Below are 21411 nucleotides of genomic sequence, written 5' to 3' on the forward strand. Positions count from 1 at the left end.
ATCGACACTTCGTTCGGTTACGTATTGCTATTCCCTTCCTTTCCTATTGTATAATTGTATTCCCTAACCTCGACCAAACCGCGAGTCTTTCGGTTCCCCAAAACTAACATTAGTGTATAAGAATCATGAAAAACTGTATTCAAAAACATGATTCCGGCTCCGTAACGCTTCACGGCAAATTAGCCTTCCAAATAAATGATAGTTTGAAAAAAACATCCCACCAAATTTTTACCACAAAATCTTGACTTCAAAACACACATTTTAACAACATCAGGTCAATACAGAAGTTAAAAATAAAAAAGTTTTAGAAGAAGCTTTTTTTGGCTCGTTTTTAAATTAATTTGCTCGAAAGCACATACGAATTTCGGGTCGAATTTTTCAAATCAGTGGAAAATGGTTTGTCTCCACACCGAAAATATGTGACAAGTTTCAATCAAGTTTGGTCGATGTGTAGAAGAAGAAAAAAAATCTGCGTGAAATCTGTCCAACTGCAACTGATGATGTACCATGCGTTCCCACAAGCATCGACACACTGTCATACCATCATTTTGACGTTTTGATAAAGTATATTCCGTTTCGGTTCGTAAGAAGTTTATATATGTTTATGGGAATGCTACATTTTAATTGACAAGATATTCTCGTTGCCACACTGTACAAGGGTGAAGGCACATTAACTGTAACTTTACTATCCGGTAGAAGCCACTGATATCAATATATTGTTTACGGTGTACTGGGCACATCACCACAATTTCGGATGATAATCGTCGTGTGACCGATTAAAATGAGTTTTGTACTTAACTTTTCGCATACAGTGTGGTTCGAGGTCAAGCCATGCTGTACGCTTGACATAGCCGATGCGACTAAATACCGAGCTAAATGGAAACGGACACATTGGAAAAATAATCCAGCTTCAATCTTGTTGAACGATACGCTTTTATGAGCTACAATCTCATTCATTTATATCCTCTGATAGTATCCCACTTGAAAAAAATGCAGCATTCAATTTTTTCAAATGCACTTTCTGTAATCATGACTCACGCCAGACATGTAATACTAAACCAGCTCTGCTTGCTAAATGTGCATTAATCGCTAAAAAACGGTGCCAGAAAAACTGAACGGCACAGACGAAAATGACGGCCATTAGTCGGCAGATATACATTTTACAAATTAAATTATATATTCCTCGTTTCGATGAGTGTTTGCTCAACTTGAGAGTGGTATCGCCCGGTTCAGGCGATGTTCTCGTCACTTCAGCTTTCGTAAATCCTGTTTACCCTTTGTCCGCATATTTAAACTGTCTCAATCTCAGCCGGTGTTTTGCATCGGACCAGCAGCGCAGGAAAGTGCAGAAACTCAGTCAGCACCAAAAAAATGCCACTTTTCTTTCATTCATAAAAACGCTGAACGGGGACTGTCTACCGCATCATGTGAGATAAAGGGACCGGGCTGACAGAGCAGTTAGTTTGAAGATGGTGGGGAGTGTGTGGGATGGTGATTGGTTGTGCTACTGGCACGTGTCAAACTGGCGGAATGAATTATAATCAAAAAGTGATTCAGTGAATCAGGCGAGTCGACGTTTCAAGAGCTGGGAAATAATTTTAGCATTATATTGTAAAAGAAAACGTTCGTACGGGATTCGCTGTTAAAAAAAGTTAAATATACAAATGTTTCTTCGAAATGTTATGGAAAAATTCGAAGCTTAAGTATAAAGGACTTTACAATAGCTCAGCTTCTGATTCATTTACTACAGCGATTACCAGACGCATAATTTAAAAAATATGAGTTAGAAATTGAAGTTATACTAGTTTACTCAAAAGGAACAGCGATTTAGCTAGCTATCTTTGGGGTTTACATAATTTTGAGGCACATAACATTATCAAAATATACGGACTATTCAACCTAAATTTGTACGGCCCAGACCCAGACTATTTACAACCAACAAAGAAAGGAATTTATCCTTGAAGGAAATTGACGCCTTTCGCGATATCTTGTTTGCGAATAAGAAAACAACCTCATTGTCAACCGCGTGCGACTTCTGCAGAGAAGCGCGGTTTTGTCTTCGCTTTCGCATTTGCAGACTGACTGGCGGGGTGGAAGAATAATTGAACCTTTTTTTCTGTGATTTATAGAGCAGAATTCTTTCTAGCAGTGAACAACACGATCACATATTTTTACTGTCGCTACTCGTTGCCGGCTCCGATCCATATATTCCCAAGTCGCCATGGCATGGTCGCCGTTGCAGACTGGGCCAGATATCATTTGCATTGGACAAAACTTCAAGCCTTATTTGATCACCCCACTCTGTAAATATTTCTCGAGTCCCAAGTAATTCCACACGGGATATAGCCTACAACCTACATATATACAATATTTGACGTGGATCTTCAATATTGTATACAAGTTGTAAGCATTCTTATTAGGAAGGGCAGAATTTCAGCGTAGAATAGTGTAAATTTCCGCATGCCAAGTTTTACGCGTTGTTTACTTTTCATTATTTTTTCTGTGTATGTCTTATAAAACTTCCTGAAATAAGCATAGAAAATCTTTTAAAGGCAAGATGAATACAACATTAGGTGCTCCAATCTGTCATATTTATGAAAGAGAAGAAGGCGGGGGTAAAAAATTCATTTTTAGTACTATACTAAAACAAACCAGCTGGCTCTCCCATACTAAAATCCAAGATGACTGAATCGTGAAATTGGCAAATTGGAACACCTAGTGGTGTATTCATCTTGAATAAAGGTTTGCTAATACGGCTTTCCAGTAATCCATGCGATCAAAGACGTGGGTTTAATTTTTCATTACTACGAACATTTTCCAGATATGATACATTTCGCACGTTTGCAAAATTAGGGACGGCATACTGTCCATTCACCCAACCAGAGATTGCAACATTTTATTGCAGTCTCGCATTAGTTTCATGTACAGTTTGCCATAATTTGCGACATATGCACAGATTGTATTAAGTAAACGGCAGGCCCTTGCATTAGGTCTCCGGTCACCAGAAAATAAGAACTGGTTATGTGTGTGTTAGTGTCTACATTGGATCTAATTTTACACTCCCCCATCGAGAAGGAAAATGCTATACCGACAACCTCAGCAACCTTACAAAAAAAATCGGTCAAAGACGGGTATTGAACCCGGACTCTCCACACTTAGCATATCTAGACTGACGCGCTGGACTGTTTACCAGATGAGGAACGACACGACCAAAGGTAATCATAATCCACGTTTCATGCCATGCGGATGTAACAAGTGGAAGGGTAACAGGGATAGCAATGAGTGATACGGATGGAATAAGCACCATGCATATTTGTGTCCTTTTCCGTCATCAAGCTAAATAGAGTCGGGAAGATTGTGTGGTCTAAAGTTATATTGCTGTACACGATTCATATACTTGTTCTAGGAGGAGCCAACGAGATTCGTTTGGATGTATTGATCGAAACCAAATAAACCGACTTAATGCAATGAGCTGTATTAACAAGTATGATATTCTCTGGTCGGTTTGAATGCGAGATTTGATACAAAATGCTTAATACAAAGAATGTCATCCAGAATTGTTTTGGGTGTTCAAATGTGACGTAAAGATGCATAATGGGGAGCTATGGGGAGGTGCATCGAATGAACACAATGAAGTTTTAGCGGTGTGCTGTTTACTAAAAATGAACACTTTTTCATACATCGAGTTTATTAAAAAAAATTTCAAATAATGAACCTATGTACCTGCCCATTTTTCATACAATCTTTCTGTGCCACGTTTTCTTGCAGATTCCACTTCCCGAATGGCAAACCTCCACCGGCCATCACGACGGAAACGACCATGCAGCGGTTGGAGCAGGTCTTCGAGAATCTGCCCAACTACGAGTGCCCCCGAGACAAGTTCCATATGATTGTCACGATGTGCCAAGTGCCGCTTTACTGGCGGGTTCCCCTATTCATGTGCACCCCGCTGACTGCCAGCGGTTGCGTGAATGGCGACAAATTCATTAGCTTCTGGCGACAGTAAGTACTTCTGGTGTGATCCGCCATTTCGTCAGATATCCTAATCTGTTGATTTCCCTACAGGATGACCTCCTTCTGCCACGATCCGGCGTCCCGGTTCACATTTATCATGTCCCGAGGGGATCGCACCAGGCCATACATCCTGCCGGAAGACTTTGCCTCGCTAATACAAGATGTCGTGGATACACACCCCGGCCTGGCGTTCCTCAAGGAAGCGGCCGAATTTCACTCGCGGTACGTCCACACGGTGATAGCCCGGGTCTACTATAATGTGAACCGTAGCTGGACGGGGAAAATCACTGTACCAGAACTGCGGAAGAGCAACCTGCTCGATGTGATACAACTGCTGGAAGAGGAAGAAGATATCAACCAGATCATGGCGTACTTCAGCTATGAGCACTTCTACGTCATTTACTGTAAGTTTTGGGAGCTAGACCGGGATCACGACCTGTACATTGACCAACAGGATCTGGCCCGGCACAACGATCATGGTAAGTCAGCACTTTGAAATACCTTTATCGTGAAAATCCTAATCGGAGTACTTTTTAGCACTATCATCCCGCATGATCGAGCGTATTTTCTCCGGCTGTGTGACGCGCGGTCCGCGGCGGGGCAATGCCAACCCGATCGTGGTAGGTCCCAACGGGCCGAAGATGTCCTACACGGACTTTGTGTGGTTCCTGCTTGCCGAAGAGGACAAGACACACCCGACGGCCATCGAGTATTGGTTCCGGTGCATGGACGTGGACGGCGATGGAATGCTGTCGATGTACGAGCTGGAGTACTTCTACGAGGAACAACAGCACCGCATGGAATCGCTCGGAATCGAGACGCTACCCTTTGAAGACTGTTTGTGCCAGGTACGTGTAATGATTATTTATCTGAAAAGCGTTATATAGAAAAATTCTGGATCAAATAGAAGTTCTTTTTATTCAAATGTCTGAGGAAAATTCTGTTGGTTTTTTTTTATGAAATTCTTTAGTTATTCTATGGGAAATTATTTCGGAAAACTTTTGCACAAGTCCCGTATTTTCCTTCGAATTTCCATGAGAAATTTAGCAAAATCTACACGGGTGCTGCTTCCTTATTTCAACAGGAAATTCATCCGAATTTCGACAGGAAGTTCAACTGAATTTCCACAGGAATTTTATCCGAATTTCAACTGGAAAATTTGAATAAATTTCCTTTGAAAATTTGGATGCATTTTCTTTGGAAATTCGAATGAATTTCTTTTGGAAATTTAAATTAATTTCCTTTGGAAATTCGAATGAATTTCAAATAAATCATCCAAATTTCCACAGGAAATTCATCCGATTTTCCACAGGTAGTTAATCCGATTTTCCACAAGAAATTCATCCGATTTTCCACAGCAAATTCATCCGATTTTTCACAGAAAATTCATCCGATTTCCACATGAAATTCATCCAAATAATCACAGGAAATTCATCCGAATTTCCACAGAAAATTCATCCGAATTTCCACAGGTAGTTAATCCGATTTTCCACAAGAAATTCATCCGCTTTTCCACAGGAAGTTCATTCGAATTTCCACAGGAAATTCATTCGATTTCCACAGGAAAATCATCCGAATTTCCACAGGAAATTCATCCAAATTTCCACAGGAAATTCATCCAAATTTCCACAGGAAATTCATCCAAATTTCCACAGGAAATTCATTCGAATTTCCACAGGAAATTCATTCGAATTTCCACAGGAAATTCATGCAATTTCACAAGAAATTCATGCGAATTTCCACAAGAAATTCATCCGAATTTCCACAGGAAATTCATCAGAATTTCCACAGAAATTCATCCAATTTCCACAGGAAATTCATCCGAATTTCCACAGGAAATTCATCCGATTTTCCAAAGGAAATTCATCCGAATTTCACAGGAAATTCATCCGAATTTCCACAGGAAATTCATCCGAATTTCCACAGGAAATTCGTCCGAATTTCCACAGGAAATTCATCTGAATTTTACAGGAAATTCATCCGAATTTCCACAGGAAATCCATCCGAATTTTCACAGAAAATTCATCCCAATTTCAACAGGAAATTCATCCCAACTTCCACAGGAAATTCATCCCAATTTGCACAGGGAATTCATCACAATATACACAGGAAATTCATCACAATTTCCACAGGAAGTTCATCTGCATTTCCACAGGAAATTCATCTGCATTTCCACAGGAAATTCGTCCGAATTCCACAGGAAATTCATGCAATTTCCACAAGAAATTCATGGAATTTCCACAGGAAATTCATCCGAATTTCCACAGGAAATTCATCCGAATTTCCACAGGAAATTCATCCGAATTTCCACAGGAAATTCATCCGAATTTCCACAGGAAATTCATCCGAATTTCCACAGAAAATTCATCCGAATTTCCACAGAAAATTCATCCGAATTTCCACAGGAAATTCATCCGAATTTCCACAGGAAATTCATCCGAATTTCCACAGGAATATCATCCGAATTTCCACAGGAAATTCATCTGAATTTTTACAGGAAATTCATCCGAATTTCCACAGGAAATCCATCCGAATTTTCACAGGAAATTCATCTGAATTTCCACATGAAATTCATCCGAATTTCCACAGGAAATTCATCCAATTTCCACAGGAAATTCATCCGAATTTCCACAGGAAATTCATCCGAATTCCACAGGAAATTCATCCGAATTCCACAGGAAATTCATCCAATTTCCACAGGAAATTCATCCGAATTTCTACAGAAAATTCATCCGAATTTCCACAGGAAATTCATCTGAATTTCCACAGGAAATTCATTCAAATTTTCAAAGGAAATACATCCGAATTATCACAGATAATTCATCCGAATTTCTACAGAAAATTCATCCGAGTTTGCACAGGAAATTCATCTGAATTTCCACAGGAAATTCATCTGAATTTCCACAGGAAATTCATCCGAATTTCCTCGAACTATTCTCCTGTTTTTTTTTTAATTCGTTGATATTTGCTTGATAATTTTTACCGAATTCTTTCCTGAAATGTCATCCTTCAATATCGGCTCATGGAGGTTTGCCTGCGTCAAAAATGTTTTCACTGTATTGTATTCGTCAATCGAGGATCAGTTTATGGATCTAACCATAATCTTCTTCTTCTTATTGGCATTACATCCCCACACGGCACCGGGAATCGAACCCAGCCACCCTCAGCATGGTCTTACTTTGTAGCCGCGCGTCTTGCTGCACGGCTAAGGAGGGCCCCATCTAACCATAACATTTTCTACGAAAAACAGTTTTAGTAGATTTCAATTTGATGAATCAACATTGATGATACCGGAAGATATCGATCTGTAATTGTAATGATTAATATTACGTTTCCCGACTAACAATAGAACCTCCATTCGTTCCAGATGCTGGATATGATCAAACCGACCACGCCCGGCTGTGTCACGCTCGCCGATCTGAAACGGTGCAAGATGACGCCCATCTTCTTCGATACGTTCTTCAATCTGGAGAAGTACATGGAGCACGAACAGCGGGATCCATTTGCGCAGCGTGATAATGATGATGTAGGAACCGCAGTCGGCTTCAGCCGACCGTTGCCAATAATAGTTCGCCCAATATTAATGTTGATGTTTTTTTCCCCGTTTCACGCTTTTCGTTTGGTTTCCGGATTTTTGTTACAGCAGCTCTCGGATTGGGACCGATACGCCGCCCAGGAGTATGAACTGCTGGTGGCCGAAGAGGGAGGAGACACTCAAGGGTAAATATGCATTTTCAATCCGTTTGTATAGATTATCGGCCTACCTCACACACATGTTAGAACCTTTTGACTTGAACAGATGCACTGTTACACGCCCTAATTCAATGAGCTGAAAAATCAAAACAACTCACATCTACGAAAGAGCCATATTTATTCCTATACTTCAGCGCACTCCTGTTCTATCGTAGAGTAGACCCATCCCGCTTAGAACTCTTTGTCGGAAAACCGACCACTAAACCACTAATATGTTTCACGATCGCGTTCTACTAGGATTTTCCGCTCTTTACATCCACACCCCCCATGATCTTTCGCTAATCTGAATCTGTCTGCTCACGTGTCGATTGATCGATCAACTATTCGATGTAACAAATAGAAACTGGCTTTCATTCCACTCTAGTCGTGAGAACAAACCACATTAAAAATCCGATCCAACGCATTAAGTCGCTAGTTATTTATTAGTTGATAGATCTTTGAAAGTTTTTCGTATGAACACTGTGCAGCAAATTTTCAATAACAAAATCTATTAAAATTGATGACACTTTGAACTTAGTTTAGCAACCATTGTGCTTATTATGGAAGAAGTGTTTGACTTCGAACCATTGATGTTGAACTTAAAACGAAGATTTTTATGTTCGATCAGGTGGATTGCATAAGCTACAAAATCACATTTGTTCCTTTATAAACAAAAAATTCGTACAGTCCATGAACCATCATTGTTGATTAGTACGCAAAAGTTAGTAGATAAATGCAATCCCAACCAAAAACATATCTATTTTTGTGAACTGTTTAAATCTAAATGTAATATAACAAAAAAAATCTGTGGATTTCTAGAGCATGGATATCAATCTTTCCATGCTTGGTAATGGCGGCTTATCGGTGAGGAAAATCAATCGCCACTGTACTTTCTATCACTAGCTGATGGTCAGCCCACCGTCGAAGGCTGTTAATACAGATCATGGAAAGCTGGATACCGTATTCCAAAACAATTTAGAATCCGGCTAAATACTAGTAACGTGTAAATTAGTAGAATTCAATAATTATTCCAATGATAATTAATCGTTACTATATTCTGCCAAATGGCATTCCGTTTTATAGTGCTACAGCAATTTTCGGGTATTTGCATGTGATTTTCCATGCTATAGTCACTATTAGATGTTTATTTCTAAACCATCCATCTTTCTACATCACGATAAAAATAATAAAAATAGAAACAAAAAGTTCTTGATAATCGTCATTTTAGTGGGATTAAGCAAGACAAAACGTCTCCACTGGACTCGATCCTGGGCCAATCGCTTCCTGTCGCCCTGAACATTGAGCGCCCTCAGGTCCTCTTCAACTGCAATAAGCCCTATTTGCAGCTGCAATACGTCTTTTCACCTCGCGGGTAACATCATTATCGCACGTCACTAATGTTCACAAATTCTTATACCACTTCAAATTTTTCACCATCCAGCACCATTTCACTACCACCACCACTAATGAACCCACGTTGATTGCCAGCGACCATGTACTTCGTTTTGCTGATATTGATCGTGAGTCCAATCCTCGCTGTCTCCCTTTTAAAAGGCACAAAAGCCTCTTCCACGGCACGGCAATCAATATATCGATATCGTCCGCAAATCCCAGGAGCATATGCGATCTTGTGATAATGGTGCCACTTCTTTGTACATCAGCTCTTCTAATCGCTCCTCTAGCGCCATATTGAACAGTAGATTCGAGTGTGCATCATCCTGCTTTAATCCATCTAAGGTAACAAATGACGTCGATATTTCATCCGCAACCCTTACACTTGATTTCGATCCGTCCAACGTTATACGAATCAGCCGTATTAGTTTCGCCGGAAAACCATGTTCAAGCATAATTTGCCATAATTCATTACGTCTCACTGAATCGTACGCCGCCTTGAAATTAATAAACAGATGATGTGTCTGCAAGTTGTACTCCCGGAATTTATCAAGGATTTGTCTCAGGGTGAACATTTGATCCGTCGTTGATCGGCCCTCACGAAAACCTGCTTGGTATTCACCGACGAAGGACTCTTTAAGCGGTCTCAATCTGGGACAGAACACGGGACATAATTTTGTACGCCGAATTAAGGAGGGTTATTCCTCGATAATTGGCGCACTCCAGTCTGTGCCCTTTCTTAAATAGAGGGCAAATGAGGCCGTCCAACCAGCTAGCAGGGCATATCTGTCAGCAAATTCCCTTGTTGGTCGTTGCACATGACGGGAGATGGCGCTGTCTTTCTCCGCACGTCATTGACAGACTCATAAAACCTCCGCATATCGTTCTGCTCCATTTTTTCCTGCACCTCACTAATAACTTGTTCTTCGTACTCTTTTTCTTACTACGGTGGGTTCGTTTTCGGCTGCTCTTGCTTCCTTGTACCGATCTCTACTCGATCGGGTACCCGACACCAACATCCGGCTTCTGGCAACGTTCTTCTCGTCTGCCACTCTCTTACACTCAAAATCGAACCAACCCGTCCTGGGTTGCCTCTGTGCAGTGCCTACTACTTCTCGTGCTGTTGTGCTCACCGCTCCATGGATCAACTCCCAAAGATCGTTGATGTTGTCGCTAACGTTGATTGCACTTATCCGTTCGTCAAGCTTCTGGCGGTACTCAGCCGATACTCCTTCCGCCGACAATCGCTGGATATTGTAACGCATCGTTCGCTGTGATCTTTCGTTCGATACAGTTGACAACCGTGATCGAATTTTACTGACAACGAGGTCTGAATGTCCGCACATCAATAACATCTGAGAAATGGCGTCCTTCCACCAGAACATGGTCTATCTGGTTGCAAGTTTCACCATTTGGGTATCTCCAGGTGTGCTTTCGGATGTTCTTTCGTGCAAAGTAGGTGCTAGTGATGGCCATCCCTCTGGCAGCAGCAAAATTTACTAGCCGTAGGCCGTTATCATTGGTAGCGGAGTGAAGGCTCTGCCTATCGATTATGGGACGAAAAATTTTTTTTCTACCGACCTGAGCATTAGCGTCTCAGATAGCAATTTACACGTCATGCTTTGGGCACTCTCCATAGGCTTTATCAAGACATTCATAAAACGTGTCCTTCACGTCGTCGGATTTATCGTTTGTCGGTGCGTAAACGTTGATTAGGCTGTAATTGAAGAATTTGCCCCGTATCCTCAACACAGAGATTCGTTCGCTAATGGGTTTCCACCGCAGCTTCATCTGCTTGCCCATCACTACGAAACCAACTCCATGCTCTGCTTTTCCGCCGCCGCTGTAATAGATGTTATACTTGAATGCAGTGTTGGTCGTGGGGTCCACGGCTCGGAATTCACGTTCTCCGGATCTGGGCCATCGGACTTCTTGAATAGCGGCCACGTTCACTCCAACCTTCTGCAGTTCGCGAGCCAGAAGGCTCACTCGTCCAGGTTCATTTAGAGTCTTGACATTCCAGGTACCGAGTTTCCAATCATATTCCTTATTTCGTTGCAGGGTACGCTGCCAAAAATCACGTTCTCTTTTTCTTCTATCTCCATTTTTTGTGGTATTTGAGAGGCTTCAGTAAGCTACCTTACCGGGGTCGCGTTACCGATATCGCGGTGATGGGGCTGCCACCTTAGGTATAGCTGACGCGATACAGAATTTCGTTAATCAGTCGCTGGGTACCAGGCAGACGCTGTTTGACCAGCAAGTGGTCATCCGGAAGCTCCGGATCATTCAAAGATGCTGCCGATTCCGATAATTTGTCTTACAAAGCTGCAACATTTTAGAAATTGAGTGTTGTAGCTATGAGCGAGCAAAATCAATACAAGGACTCATTAATTTCGGATGGCCACTAACTGATTCTTCGAAAGTTCAGAAACATCCGGAGAAATGGTCAGTTGAACAAGTTTGTCTTTTGAAGCTGCGATTTTTTTAAATCGATTGTTGACGTAATGTGGGAGCAAAATCAATGCATAGAACACTCATCGACTCCGGATGGCCAATAAGTGGCCCTCTATATACCCCTTTTTATACACTCTAAACATTTGCTCTAGCAACGTGAGAGCCAAATTCCACTAAGTGGTCGCCCAGAAACTCCGGAGTCCGGAACATCCAGAGTAAAAGACAAATTTTAAAATTCGTCCTCAAAAAGTAGCGACTGATTCACAAAACAAATTCCTGGAGGAACTTCCGCAGAAATTCCTGGAGCAACTTCCGGAGGAATTTTTAGAGGACTTCCAGGGGAATTCCTGAAGGAACTCCCGGAGGAATTCTTGGAGGAACTCTAGGAGGAAATCTTGGAGGAACTTCCGAAGGAATTCTTGGAGGAACTCCCGGAGAAATTCTTGGAGGACCTCTCGGAGGAAATCCTAGAGGAATTTCTGGGTAAACTCCTGGAAGAATTCCTGAAGAAACTCCTGGAGGAAATCCTGGTGAAACTTCCGGAGGAATTCCTGGAGGAACTTAGGGAGGAATTCTTGGAGGAACTCCCGGAGGAAATCCTGGTGGAACTTCCGGAGGAATTTCTGGACGATCTTAGGCAAGAATTCTTCGAGGAACTCTCGAAGGAATTCTTGGAGGAACTCCCGGAGGAAATCCTGGTGGAACTTCCGGAGGAATTCCTGGAATAACTTCAGGAGGAATTCCTAGAAGAACTTTCAGAGGAATTCCTAGAAGAACTCCCGGAGGAACTCCTGCTCCCAGAGGTATTCCTGAAGGATCTCCCGAAGGGACTCCTGTAGGAACTCCCGGAGGAATTCCTGGAGGAACTCCTGGAGAAATTCTTGGAGGAACCCAAGAGAAATCGTTGGAGGAACTACTGGATGAATTCCTGGAGGAACTCCCTGAGGAGTTCTTGGAGGAACTCTCGGAGGAATTCCTGGATGAGCTCCCTGAGGATTTCCTGGATGAACTCCCGGAGGAATTCCTGGAGGAACTCTCAGAGGAATTAATGGAGGAACTCCCGGAGAAACTCGCGATCGTGATTTCTACTCTCGAACAAAATACTGCCATACTTCTGTCTTTGTTCTGTCCATACTCGCGAACAAAGCAAGCACCAGAAAAATGCAAGCAGCAGGTTCGCGCGTTTGCAGCGTTTTTAGTAGGAAACATTGCGCTCTTTTCTTACTAGTAAAGCGAGTATTCCCACCACTGGTTTACAGTTCTACTCCGGAGCACCACTTAGTGGCTATCTAAGGCCGAAGGCATGCATTGATTTTTCTCTCAGAATGCTAAAACAAACGATTCAAGAAAAGTCACAGCTGTCTAGGTTGAATTTCCGGAATTGATCATTTCTCCGAATGTCCTGAATCTTTTGGTGGACCACTTGGGCTACCGGGGGTCAATGAGCGGTCCTTGAATTGATTATGATCTTCATAAAAGTTGCAGCTTTCTTAACCATTAAAAAAAATTATAACGACTTTATGATCCATCATGGAACATATTCCGGAATGAAAACTCCGTAATCAACTTAACTGGTGATGAACACACGCTTGCGATAATTTCAAGAAGTTTGATATACATATTGATGATGTTTTATTGAAAAATGGTTTAGGTCACCTATGACCTCTCGAGGAAGCTGTTCTGAAATCGCCGATCGAATGGACCCAAAACAATAAAGATCAATTTGCTGAAGTAATATCAAGGAGTTTGATACCCATTTTGCGGATTACCTACCGAATTCAACGATCAATATCATCTAAGTAGGACAAGTCCCTGAAAATCCGGATTTCTCGGAAATCAAAGTGACCGGATTGGTTGCCGGGCACACAAAGGTTAAATAAAATAGTTGTTTGCCGCACCACAGTGAACTGCCGTGGTCAAACTGAGAATACCCAACAAACAATTTTAGCTGAATAAGCTAGTTTTCTGGCAGAAGAAGACTATTTTTGTTTGAATAAGCGCTCCATTAGCTTCCAATGTTTGTTGGGTAAGAGGTATATAGTTGAAACAGAATATCAAGCTTCTTTGAATTCCGTTGACGACAGCGTTTCACGGTATAAGTATTCAGCTACAGCTACAGTAAGAACAGTATTTTTTACATTTGCCGCACAGTGTTCCTTCGTATGCTCCGTATACACATTGATATGATTTATAAATAGTAAGCATTTTTAGTTCGTATAACCTTTTTTAAACTTCTTTAGTTGCGCGTACCTTAAGTAAGACATTTCTGTTGAACTTATATTTTAATTCTTCTTTTTCCACGGTCATATTCCGTTGTGTTTTTTTCTTCGTGTTTCACTTGGTAAAGGGAGGAAGATACCCGATAAACACATACATGATCAAGCAGAACATCAAGCAGATCACGCAGAATAAATCGCAGAAATCGCACGAAAAAACACACATTTTCAATAAACAATTTTTGACCGAGAAGGTGTTCATGAGTAGCGCAAGCAAAACGAAGGGTAAGAGTAAACTAACCGACACACTCTGAGAAAAGAAAAATGTGATAAAGCTTCCCATCATCTAAACATTTCCGCTAGCTAATTTACCCTTCGTTCCCTTTCTATCCGCCGTTTCGTAAACATTCCTTCCGGTACTGTCCTAATTATACTAAATTTATAAAACAATATCCACGCCTGTGCCTTCTGATGGAAGCCAATTTGTATAATTGTGGTAATTTCTGTGCGATGACTGACACACCGTTTTGCGCGGCGTCTTCGTTCACACTAAGTGTTAAATCTTGTTTTTCGATGTCATTAACAGCAGCTTCAGGCCACTACATAGAAAAACAGCGTCCTTCGGTCAAAATACGGATTTTTAGTTCATTAATTTTCTTTACATACTTCTCATTTTTCGCCCATCTCAATCGCTGGATTAGAAAATTTTCGAAAAACAAACTCAGTTGCATAGTTTATTTACTCGGTTTTTAATTGTGCCTTCGTCTAACTATTTCATTTTTGTAATTGCATAGCTGAATTAGCATTTGTAGTTTATTGGTAGCAAATATTTAAATTTTACTACGACGTCCCTGGCTAGCATAGGAAACACGAGTCTCTTAATCTCAATGATAGGGTTTTTAACCCATTTGGGCGCCAATTGTAACCAAAAACTGGACTAATTTGAATTTTAGCATTGGGCCCAATTTGATAAGGAAATTATTTTGAGCTTTTAGTGGAGTTCACTTGTCATGAGACGTGTTCGTAATATCTCATTCTATTTCACCACTTGATTGTACCTTTGACAGATACGTATTTCAATCTCAACAGTAAGGTGGTCGAGGAGAAGGTCGAAATACGTATCTGTCAAAGGTACAATGAAGTGGTGAAATTCAATTGGGTAGTACGAACTTGTCTTATGACAAATGATTGGTACCAATCTTGTATTGTTAGTATCATAGCAACACAATAGCATGTGACGGTTTTTGTTTCGATATTTTTGGCGTTGGTCGCCACTGGCGGTACCAGCCTACATTAGAAAATTAGCTGAATGATATGAAATCCAGAACCATTTTTTTTGTATTAGATATTTGTAAATATTACAAAATTTGACATACCCGTCTAGCAATCAAATACACACTAACTAATTACTCGCTATCGTTGTAGCATTGCTATTCCAAAAAGGATGTGCATTAGAGAACGTGGCTAGTTAAGTTTGTTTGTAAATTTTAATTTTAATGGAGACACATAATGTTCGCTACTAGGCATGCGTGACATGCATATCAAGGGCTGATTGTTTTTGTCGTAGTTAATGTCAACACATTAGCTTTGTTGCTTCGTTCTCATTCGCGAATATAAGTATTGGTATTGTCCTTCTTTCCGATGATTGAAGTATGAATTTAACTAGAAATTTTTAAATATCTACCTTCTTGGGTGCAATCTGCATAAAAGTTAGATATGGAATAACATTGATTGATAGAAACATTGAAACTGATTGCGTTTTCACCGAGGTATCGCTTCTCAAACTAAATCAAAGCAAGCCGACCTAACCTAACCGATGTTTTCTTCTTATGTTTTCTTTCCTTTGTTATCGTGGTTCATCGCGTGCGCATTTGTAAATGTGACTATTACTAACATAACCTAAAACCGCAACTCAAAATCAAATAAACCAAAAACGAAACAAACGAAATCCAAAGTTTCGACTGCTCAGACGAAGTAGACGACGACTGTGATCTTGGTCCCATCCCCGGTCGACGGCCATTGCCAAGCCACGGCAACACGTCGTCACTGTCATCGATGACCTCGTCGACGGCCAGTGGCAGTACAAGTTGTGCTTCAGTTGGCCGGACCACCAGTACCGTGTCCACAAGCTCCTCCGTAGTGACACGTCAGCACTCGACCAAGGCTGACGGTAGGGCTGCTGCCAAATCCTCTGCTTCTACTAGTACTACTACTACTACTACCACTACTGCTACTACCACTGCTACTAATTCTGCTACCACTTCAGCAACAGCAGCGCAAGGCAGAAAAGCGATTGATAATGAAATTGGTGCATTTTATAATGCGTTTTGTGTGTAAGTAACTAACAATCTAAATCCAATTCCGTCTGTCCAAAAAAAAGTCCCAACAATCTGTTCAATATAATAAAAACCTAGTATACTCCTCCTTATGTAATCATATAGCTTCCTTGTATCAACCACTTTTAGAGAATATTTCACAATTTACGAAACCCAATAAAAAAAATTAAGAATTGGATTAGATGTTCCTTGTACAAATTCAAACTTCAATCAGGTCTACACACAAATTAACATTTCAATATTGGCCCAATCGGCTGTCATCAATTTTTACGAAATCTTTTTCTAACCTCTGTTCCTCCCGTTTTTCTCTCTAATTGTTGTAAATATCTGTTCTGATGTTGTACCATATCGGACTGTCTTGTTTGCTATCAACTAGCTATTTGTTTGTATGTGTCAGTTAAATGGATTCAAATGGTTAGTGTTTCTTTGTATTTCTTACGACATCTGGTTGTCTTTTTGTATAAGGAACGAAGCAAATGCAAGTTTAAGTTCTATATAGCCCATCAAGTTGAGCTTTTAGTCGAAATAAGTCGCAATATTGCGTGTAAAGACTGCTGTCACACTTAAGCAAAAATATTCACGAGCAATGGATTTTTCAGCAAATTATTCTAACTGTTACGTCTCTATGCCTGTGCTTATATATCAACATTATTGGTGGATGCCAAATTTTGTAATAAACCGATTTTTTGATAAGAAAATTATTTTGAGCTTTTTAGTGGAATGTTTTCACCTGTCATAAGACGAGTTTAAACAATCCCATTGAATTCCACCACTTAATTGTATCCTGACAGATACGTATTTCGACCTCAACAGTAAGGCCGTCTTCAGTGTCTCGTACTTGACTCGACTTTTTTTTCCATTTTTGCCAAAAAGGGGAGGCTTCCGAGCCTCTTGAAGGGATGCTTCCGAGCCTCTTGAAATGAGGCTTCCGAGCCTCTTGAAAAAAGACTTCCGAGCCTCTTGAAAGGAGGCTTCCGAGCCTCTTGAATGGAGGCTTCCGAGCCTCTTGAAAGGAGGCTTCCGAGCCTCTTGAAAGGAGGCTTCCGAGCCTCTTGAAAGGAGGCTTCTGAGCCTCTTGAAAGGAGGCTGAGCCTCTTGAAAGGAGGCTTCTGAGCCTCTTGAAAGGAGGCTTGAGCCTCTTGAAAGGAGGCTTCTGAGCCTCTTGAAAGGAGGCTTCTGAGCCTCTTGAAAGGAGGCTTCTGAGCCTCTTGAAAGGAGGCTTGAGCCTCTTGAAAGGAGGCTTCTGAGCCTCTTGAAAGGAGGCTTCTGAGCCTCTTGAAAGGAGGCTTCTGAGCCTCTTGAAAGGAGGCTTCTGAGCCTCTTGAAAGGAGGCTTCTGAGCCTCTTGAAAGGAGGCTTCTGAGCCTCTTGAAAGGAGGCTTCTGAGCCTCTTGAAAGGAGGCTTCTGAGCCTCTTGAAAGGAGGCTCTGAGCCTCTTGAAAGGAGGCTTCTGAGCCTCTTGAAAGGAGGCTTCCGAGCCTCTTGAAAGGAGGCTTCTGAGCCTCTTGAAAGGAGGCTTCCGAGCCTCTTGAAAGGAGGCTTTTGAGCCTCTTGAAAGGAGGCTGAGCTTCTTGAAAAGAGGCTTCCGAGCCACTTGAAAGGAGGCTTCCAAGCCTCTTGAAAGGAGGCTTCCGAGCCTCTTGCAAGGAGGCTTCCGAGCCTCTTGAAAGGAGGCCTGAGCCTCTTGAAAGGAGGCTCTGAGCCTCTTGAAAGGAGGCCTGAGCCTCTTGAAAGGAGGCTTCTGAGCCTCTTGAAAGGAGGCTTCTGAGCCTCTTGAAAGGAGGCCTGAGCCTCTTGAAAGGAGGCCTGAGCCTCTTGAAAGGAGGCTTCTGAGTCTCTTGAAAGGAGGCTTCTGAGTCTTTTGAAAGGAGGCTCTGAGTCTTTGAAAGGAGGCTTCTGAGTCTTTTGAAAGGAGGCCTGAGCCTCTTGAAAGGAGGCTCTGAGCCTTGAAAGGGGGCTCTGAGCCCTTTGAAAGGGGCCTGAGCCCCTTGAAAGGGGCTTCTGAGCCCCTTTGAAAGGGGGCTTCTGAGCCTTGAAAGGGGGGCCTGAGCCCCTTGAAAGGGGCCTGAGCCCCTTGAAAGGGGCTTCTGAGCCCTTGAAAGGGGCCTGAGCCCTTGAAAGGGGGCCTGAGCCCCTTGAAAGGGGGCTCTGAGCCCTTGAAAGGGGGGCCTGAGCCCTTGAAAGGGGCTCTGAGCCCTTGAAAGGGGGCCTGAGCCCCTTGAAAGGGGGCCTGAGCCCCTTGAAAGGGGGCCTGAGCCCCTTGAAAGGGGGCCTGAGCCCTTGAAAGGGGGCCTGAGCCTTGAAAGGGGCTCTGAGCCCTTGAAAGGGGGCTCTGAGCCCCTTGAAAGGGGGGCCTGAGCCCTTGAAAGGGGCTTCTGAGCCTTGAAAGGGGGCCTGAGCCCCTTTGAAAGGGGCCTGAGCCCTTGAAAGGGGGCCTGAGCCCCTTGAAAGGGGCTCCCCTTGAAAGGGGCCTGAGCCCTTGAAAGGGGCCTGAGCCTGAGCCCCTTGAAAGGGGGCCTGAGCCCCTTGAAAGGGGGCTGAGCCCCTTGAAAGGGGCCTGAGCCCCTTGAAAGGGGCCTGAGCCCCTTGAAAGGGGGCCTGAGCCCCTTGAAAGGGGCTCTGAGCCCCTTGAAAGGGGGCCTGAGCCCTTGAAAGGGGCCTGAGCCCCTTGAAAGGGGGCCTGAGCCCCTTGAAAGGGGGCCTGAGCCCTTGAAAGGGGCCTGAGCCCCTTGAAAGGGGCCTGAGCCCCTTGAAAGGGGCCTGAGCCCTTGAAAGGGGCCTGAGCCCTTGAAAGGGGCCTGAGCCCCTTTGAAAGGGGGCCTGAGCCCTTGAAAGGGGCCTGAGCCCTTGAAAGGGGCTCTGAGCCCCTTGAAAGGGGGCCTGAGCCCCTTGAAAGGGGCCTGAGCCTTGAAAGGGGGCCTGAGCCCCTTGAAAGGGGGCTTCCGCGCCCCTTGAAAGGGGGGTCCCCAGCGCCTTGAAAGGGGCCTGAGCCCCTTGAAAGGGGCTTCTGAGCCCCTTGAAAGGGGCCTGAGCCCTTGAAAGGGGCTCTGAGCCCCTTGAAAGGGGCCTGAGCCCTTGAAAGGGGGCCTGAGCTTGAAAGGGGCTCTGAGCCCTTGAAAGGGGCCTGAGCCCCTTGAAAGGGGGCCTGAGCCCTTGAAAGGGGGCCTGAGCCCCTTGAAAGGGGGCCTGAGCCCCTTGAAAGGGGGCCTGAGCCCCTTGAAAGGGGCCTGAGCCTTGAAAGGGGGCCTGAGCCCCTTGAAAGGGGGCCTGAGCCCCTTGAAAGGGGCTCTGAGCCCCTTGAAAGGGGGCCTGAGCCCCTTGAAAGGGGCCTGAGCCCTTGAAAGGGGCCTGAGCCCCTTGAAAGGGGGCCTGAGCCCTTGAAAGGGGCCTGAGCCCCTTGAAAGGGGCTTCTGAGCCTTGAAAGGGGGCCTGAGCCCCTTGAAAGGGGGCCTGAGCCCCTTGAAAGGGGCCTGAGCCTTGAAAGGGGGGCCTGAGCCCCTTGAAAGGGGGCTCTGAGCCCCTTGAAAGGGGCTCTGAGCCCTTGAAAGGGGCTTCTGAGCCCCTTGAAAGGGGGCCTGAGCCCCTTGAAAGGGGCCTGAGCCCCTTGAAAGGGGGCCTGAGCCTTGAAAGGGGCCTGAGCCCCTTGAAAGGGGCTTCTGAGCCCCTTGAAAGGGGGCCTGAGCCCCTTGAAAGGGGGCCTGAGCCCCTTGAAAGGGGCTCTGAGCCTTGAAAGGGGGCTCTGAGCCCCTTGAAAGGGGCCTGAGCCCCTTGAAAGGGGGCCTGAGCCCTTGAAAGGGGCTCTGAGCCCCTTGAAAGGGGGCCTGAGCCTTGAAAGGGGCTTCTGAGCCCTTGAAAGGGGCTTGAGCTCTTGAAAGGAGGCTTCCAAGCCTCCCGAGCCCCTTGAAAGGGGGCTTTCGAGCCCCTCAAGGTGTTGTAAAACTAGGTTTCTTCTAGCTGCAACAGAAAGAAGTGTTCGTAGAGTGATTTCTTTGAACTTGATGCCTTCCTTCTGACTGTAACCCTGAGCTATGACTGAGGCCCCTTGAAAGGGGCTTCTGAGGCCTTGAAAGGGGCTTCTGAGCCCTTGAAAGGGGCTTCTGAGCCCTTGAAAGGGGGCTCTGAGCCCTTGAAAGGGGCCTGAGCCCCTTGAAAGGGGGCTGTCGAGCCCCTTGAAAGGGGGCTGTCGAGCCCCTTGAAAGGGGCTTCTGAGCCCTTGAAGGGGGCTCTGAGCCCTTTGAAAGGGGGCTTCTGAGCCCTTGAAAGGGGGGGCCTGAGCCCCTTGAAAGGGGCTTCCTGAGCCCCTTTGAAAGGGGCCTGAGCCCCTTGAAAGGGGGCTCTGAGCCCCTTGAAAGGGGCTCTGAGCCCTTGAAAGGGGGCTTCTGAGCCCCTTGAAAGGGGGCTTCTGAGCCCCTTGAAAGGGGCCTGAGCCCTTTGAAAGGGGCTCTGAGCCCCTTGAAAGGGGGCTTCGGAGCCCTTGAAAGGGGGGCTCCGGGCCCCTTGAAAGGGGCTTCTGAGCCTTGAAAGGGGCTTCTGAGCCCTTGAAAGGGGGGTCTGAGCCCCCTGAAAGGGGCTTGAGCCCTTGAAAGGGCCTGAGCCCTTGAAAGGGGGCTTCTGAGCCCCTTGAAAGGGGGCTTCTGAGCCCCTTGAAAGGGGGCTTCTGAGCCCCTTGAAAGGGGGCTTCTGAGCCCCTTGAAAGGGGGCTTCTGAGCCCCTTGAAAGGGGGCTTCTGAGCCCCTTGAAAGGGGGCTTCTGAGCCCCTTGAAAGGGGGCTTCTGAGCCCCTTGAAAGGGGGCTTCTGAGCCCCTTGAAAGGGGGCTTCTGAGCCCCTTGAAAGGGGGCTTCCGAGCCCCTTGAAAGGGGGCTTCCGAGCCCCTTGAGCCTCAAGGTGTTGTAAAACTAGGTTTCTTCTAGCTGCAACAGAAAGAAGTGTTCGTAGAGTGATTTCTTTAAACTTGATGCCTTCCTTCTGACTGTAACCCTGAGCTATGACCCTTGCTTTAAACTTCACTAGTCTTCTTATTTTGTTTCATCTTGATCCGAGCCTTGGATGTAACTCTACTAACTACCAAGTACGGGAGATAACGGGATGATGAATTGCGGTCAATGGCCCCTTTTATTCCTGTGGAAGTACCGTAACAGCTGGTTGTTGAACTCCCCGCTGCCATCAGACCGGATAACAAAAGGGGTCTGTGACAGAAAAGAACTTCTGTTCACTGAGGGAAGTTGAAAATATTCTGGTATGCTTCAGGCTTGTGCTTTAACAGCTTT

At 44.4% G+C, this 21411-nt stretch overlaps 1 protein-coding gene across 1 annotated transcript in view; it reads left to right on the forward strand.

Moving 5' to 3' along the window:
• The window catches only part of LOC134221544 (serine/threonine-protein phosphatase 2A regulatory subunit B'' subunit beta-like), a 47490-nt gene that overhangs the window by 10458 nt on the left and 15621 nt on the right, over positions 1 to 21411 (forward strand). Inside the window, exons 2-6 of the mRNA XM_062700739.1 lie at positions 3769 to 4002; positions 4066 to 4493; positions 4552 to 4862; positions 7382 to 7540; positions 7658 to 7734. Of these exons, the coding sequence (XP_062556723.1) occupies positions 3769 to 4002; positions 4066 to 4493; positions 4552 to 4862; positions 7382 to 7540; positions 7658 to 7734 (1209 nt within the window). The remainder of the gene's footprint in view (positions 1 to 3768; positions 4003 to 4065; positions 4494 to 4551; positions 4863 to 7381; positions 7541 to 7657; positions 7735 to 21411) is intronic.

Source organism: Armigeres subalbatus, chromosome 3 (genome assembly GCF_024139115.2).
Source record: "Armigeres subalbatus isolate Guangzhou_Male chromosome 3, GZ_Asu_2, whole genome shotgun sequence".
Lineage (NCBI taxonomy): Eukaryota > Metazoa > Arthropoda > Insecta > Diptera > Culicidae > Armigeres > Armigeres subalbatus.